The sequence below is a fragment of the Palaemon carinicauda genome, chromosome 17 (genome assembly GCF_036898095.1).
Source record: "Palaemon carinicauda isolate YSFRI2023 chromosome 17, ASM3689809v2, whole genome shotgun sequence".
NCBI lineage: Eukaryota > Metazoa > Arthropoda > Malacostraca > Decapoda > Palaemonidae > Palaemon > Palaemon carinicauda.
This window is the reverse complement of record NC_090741.1, coordinates 60,417,225-60,422,224: the sequence shown is the minus strand read 5'-3', so window position 1 is coordinate 60,422,224 and position 5,000 is coordinate 60,417,225. Positions and strand designations below refer to the sequence as shown.

The 5,000-nt window shown below is 35.5% G+C and overlaps 1 protein-coding gene across 2 annotated transcripts in view; it reads right to left on the bottom strand.

Moving 5' to 3' along the window:
• Positions 1-5,000, bottom strand: part of LOC137656804 (probable serine/threonine-protein kinase DDB_G0275165) — a 151,923-nt gene that overhangs the window by 24,880 nt on the left and 122,043 nt on the right. For both annotated transcript variants that reach the window (XM_068391112.1, XM_068391111.1), the window contains one exon: positions 4,359-4,401. In XM_068391112.1, coding sequence (XP_068247213.1) covers positions 4,359-4,383 — 25 coding nt within the window. In that variant the 5' untranslated portion in view covers positions 4,384-4,401. The remainder of the gene's footprint in view (positions 1-4,358; positions 4,402-5,000) is intronic.

Genomic DNA, 5,000 nt, shown 5'->3' with positions numbered 1-5,000 from the left:
CTCATCATTTATTTATTTCCTTATTTCCTTTCCTCACTGGGCTATTTTTCCCTGTTGGAGCCCTTGGGCTTATAGCATCTTGCTTTTCCAACAACGGTTGTAGCTTGGCTAGTAATAATAATAATAATAATAATAATAATAATAATATATATGTATATATATATATATATATATATATATATATATATATATAGCAAGACACGTTTCTCTTTATTATATGGGGGAGATTATTATTACTAGCTAAGCTACAACCTTACTTGGAAAAGCCATATGGTATAAGTCCAAGGGTTCCAACAGTAAAAATAGCCAAGTGTGGAAAGGAAATTAGGAAATAAACAAAATACAGTAAAAATATGAAATAATCTATATAAAATATTTCAAGAACAGTAGTAGGTTGGCCGGGGCACCAGCCGCCCGTTGAGATACTACCGCTAGAGAGCTATGGAGTTCTTTAATTGGCCAGACAGAACTACATTAGATCCTTCTCTCTGGTTACGGTACTTTCAATTTGCCTACACATACACCGAATAGTCTGGCCTATTCATTACAGACTCTCCTCTGTCCTCATACACCTGATATTACTGAGATTACCATACAATTCTTCTTCGCCCAAGGGGTTACTACTGCACTGAAATTGTTCAGTGGCAACTTTCCTCTTGGTAAGGGTAGAAGAGACTTTTCAGCTATAGTAAGCAGCTTTTCTAGGAGAAGGACATTCCAAAATCAAACCATTGCTCTCTAGTCTTGGGTAGTGCCATAGCCTCTGTACCGTGGTCTTCCACTGTCTTAGGTTAAAGTTCTCTTGCTTAAGGGTACACTCGGGCACACTATTCTATCTAATTTCTCTTCCTCTTATTTTGTAAATGTATTTATAGTTTATATAGGAAATATTTATTTTTATGTAGTTACTGTCCCTAAAATATTGTATTTTACCTTATTTCCTATCCTCACTGGGCTATTTTCCCTGTTGGGGCCCCTGGGCATATTATAGCATCCTGGTTTTCCAACTAGGGTTGTAGCTTAGCAATTTATAATAATAATAATAATAATAATAATAATAATAATAATAATAATAATAATAATAACAAAATATATCTGCTATATATAAACTACGAAGAGAGACTTATGTTCAACATAAAAACATACGCTGCAAGTTTGAACTTTTGAAGTTCAAGCAATTCAGTTCCCCGATTAGGAAGATCACCCCACAATCTGGTAACAGCTGGAATAAAACTTATGCAATACATTCTTTATCCACCTTTCCTTTTGGATAAGGCTACATCAGGGCATAGGGTTGCCAGCTCCATCGGCCTTCTAGTACATTAGGTTGGTGGAAAGGTAAGAGGGCTGGGGAAAGAGAGGGAAAATAACATTACGAAACAGTTCACTGACTTATCATTTTCCAATCACTTTTTTTCAGTGGAGAGTCTTCCGGTTCAGAATGATTTTCAATATTTACCACAAAAACGCATTTCGTTGATTGCTCTCGATAGTTACAAAGGAATGCTTGAGTTTAAATCACTCCAAAGTTTACTACCAGTCAGTGAAATGGAACTGACTATACGCATTCAGTCTTGTTATCTTTCTACAGCTACTATTATTATTATTATTATTATTTTTTTTTAATCAGGTAGTTGAATCTGTGGAACTTCAGAAGTTCAAACTCGCAGCGATTGTTTTTATGTTTATATACGACAGATATATTCATTAATTCTCTTGTAATTTATCTATTTCCTTATTTCTTTTCCTCACTGGGCTATATTTCCTGTTGAAGCTTTAACAGGACAATAGCCTAGTGAGGAAAGGAAATATGAAATCAGCTAGAGCAGTATACATAGGTGTACCCTCAAGCTAGAAAAGTCCAACCCTAGACAGTGAAAGACCATGGTACAGTGGATAAGACATTACGCAAGACTCGAGAATAATGCCTTGATTTGGGAGTGTCCTTCTAGAAGAGCTGCTAACCATAGCTAGAGAGTCTCTTCTGCCCTTACCAAGGGGAAAGTAGCAGGATGTTTAAAGAATAGATCAGATTATTCAATGTATGTGTATGCAAAGGGAAAAATAAGCCTAAACTAGAGACGACTCCAATGTAATACTATCTGGCCAGTCAAAAGACCCAATACCTCTATAGTGGTATTAGTTCAGTTGTAAAGGGAAAGATGCTATACAATAAACCCCCTAATTTAAAAAATCAGAAAAAAATTGGCTAACAACCAGTGAGCAGCATCAATACAATAAACTTGAAGAGTTTAGTAACAAGTAAAAGTTACATTGCACTAAACTGCAGCTCTTTATCAGCCTGGGGCAAGTGGCTACAAAATAAAATACAGGACTGTAGTTTAGCTGTCAAAAAGCCGCCGCCTTAGAAATTTTAGAAAATCTACATAATAAATTAGCATTCTGGTAACAGAAGTATTACAATAAACTCAGTCTCTTTTTGGTTTATTTTGTTTACAACAAGAGGAGGACTCAGTAGAGCGCAGACCTCCTCCGCGGCGACTATTTCTCGACCCATTGCTCCACCTTGACCTTGACCTTTGACCTTAACATGTATTTATTGGCGTAGATTTTCTAAAATTCAAATATGAACCAAGTTGGAAGTCTCTGTGACAATGATGTCTAAACTTATGGTTGATAACGTAAATTGGACATTTTGCTTGACCATGACCTTAACCTTTAACCTTAGAATGTATTAATTGGCGTGGATTTTCATAAACTTGAATATGAACTAAGTCTGAAGTCTCTGTGACAATGATGTCTAAACTTATGGCTGATTACGTGAATTGGACATTTTGCTTGACCGAGACCTTGACCTTCCCAAATTTAATAGTGTTCAGCTTTTTACATAATAGTTAATCCGTGTAAGTTTCATTACTCTACGATTAAAATTCTGGACAGGAAGTTGTTCACAAACAAACACACACAAACAGGGGGTAAAACATAATCTCCTTCCAACTTCGTTGGCGAAGGTAATAAACTGAAGCAGTTTAGCAGAGTACAACAAAGCATAACAGTTTAGCAATCTGGGGCAAAGGATATTACAAAAATCTACATTAGTTTAGCAACCAAGCGGAAGGCTTTATATTTGCATGTTGGGGCAAAGGTTAATAAATAAAACATGGGAAATGAAACCACATCAATTTAACAACCTGGGACCAAACGCCACAGAATACAAGCACTGACTCACAATTATTATTATTATTATTATTATTATTATTATTATTATTATTATTATTATTAATTGCTAAGCTACAACCCTAGTCCGAAAAGCAGGATGCTATAAGCCCAGGGGCCCCAACAGGGAAAATAGCCCAGTGAGGAAAGGAAACAAGGGAAAATAAAATATTTTAAAAACAGTAGCAACATTAAAATAAGTATTTCCTAAATAAACTATAAATATTTTAACAAAACAAGAGGAAGAGAAATTAAATAGAATAGTGTGCCAAAGTGTACCCTCAAGCAAGAGAACTCTAACCCAAGGCAGTGGAAGACCATGGTACAGAGGCTATGACACTACCCAAAACTAGAGAACAATGGTTTGATTTTGGTGTCCTTCTCCTAGGAGAGCTGCTTACCATAGCTAAAGAGTCTCTTCTACCCTTACCAAGGGGAAAGTGGCCACTGAACAATTACAGTGCAGTAGTTAACCCCTTGGGCGAAGAAGAATTGTTTGGTAATCTCAGTGTTGTAAGGTGTATGAGTACAGAGGAGAATCTGTAAAGAATAGGCCAGACTATTCTGTGTATGTGTATGCAAAGGGAAAGAACCGTAACCAGAGAGAAGGTTTAAATGTAGTACTGTCTGGCCAGTCAAAGGACCCCATAACTCTTTAGCGGTAGTATCTCAACGGGCGGCTGGTGCCCAGGCCAATCTACTACCTTTTAGCTCGGGAAAGTTTCCTAGTAGCTGATTGGTTGAACAAAATAATTCTAACCAATCAGCTACTAGGAAACTTTTCCAAGTCAGTGCAATTGCGCCTCATTAAAAAAAATCGAATATTAGAAAGAGGCAATAGAACCAAGAATAGCAACTAATCAGACAAGGTCATATTGAAACCAATAGCGAAAATTTAAATGTGGTGGGCAGCAGTACTTAAATAATTCCCAGCAGTAGTTGAGCATTCAGGCACTAGGTGGCAGTACTTACGAATTCAGGCACCAGGTGGCAGTAGTGTTCACAATAAGAAAGTAATCTAATTAGAGTAAGTGATCAGTCTTCACCGCATATCCGGCAAGAGGTCACGTGTTATGCTGTTCACTCGATATCATGAAATGGCGTTACGTAATGGCTCGGGAGGTAAATAAGAGCAAATTTTGTTAATTGTTACGTAACATGAGAAACTGTATTGGACTTACCTTGCGGCTGTGAGATTTGTCCCATCTTGCGGTATTGTTTTGTCTGAAATGAAAAGAAAAAAAGGATTATTATTGTGATCTGTATTAATATACTTTATTATTGCCATAGAGTATTCGTGTATATTTCTTTATCTTTTTTAATGAAATGAGTTTATTTTATTTTTAACTTTTATTTTTCATTTTACATAAAAGGACGTCCATTTATATTGAACATAACACTCTAGATAACGATCTTGCAAAATTAGAATGGAGGTTATAAGTAAATAAAAACATAACCAACAACAACCACAACAACAACAATAATAATAATAATAATAATAATAATGTTAATAATCTCCCTTATATAAAAAAGAGCAAGTGTCGGGCTATATATATATATATATATATATATATATATATATATATAATACATATATATATATATATATATATATATATACATATATATATATATATATCTTTCCGTTCACGCACAGCAGCCTTGCCAAACGTATACCTACTCAGTCTCTCCCAATCCCTCGGCTAGGGGTGAGAAAAAGTAGTCATACCCTGGTGAGAGTGTGTGTGCATATCTATCTAAATATTTACTCCTCATTTTTGATGAGTTGCGTACACTACTACTACTATTAATACTACTAGTAA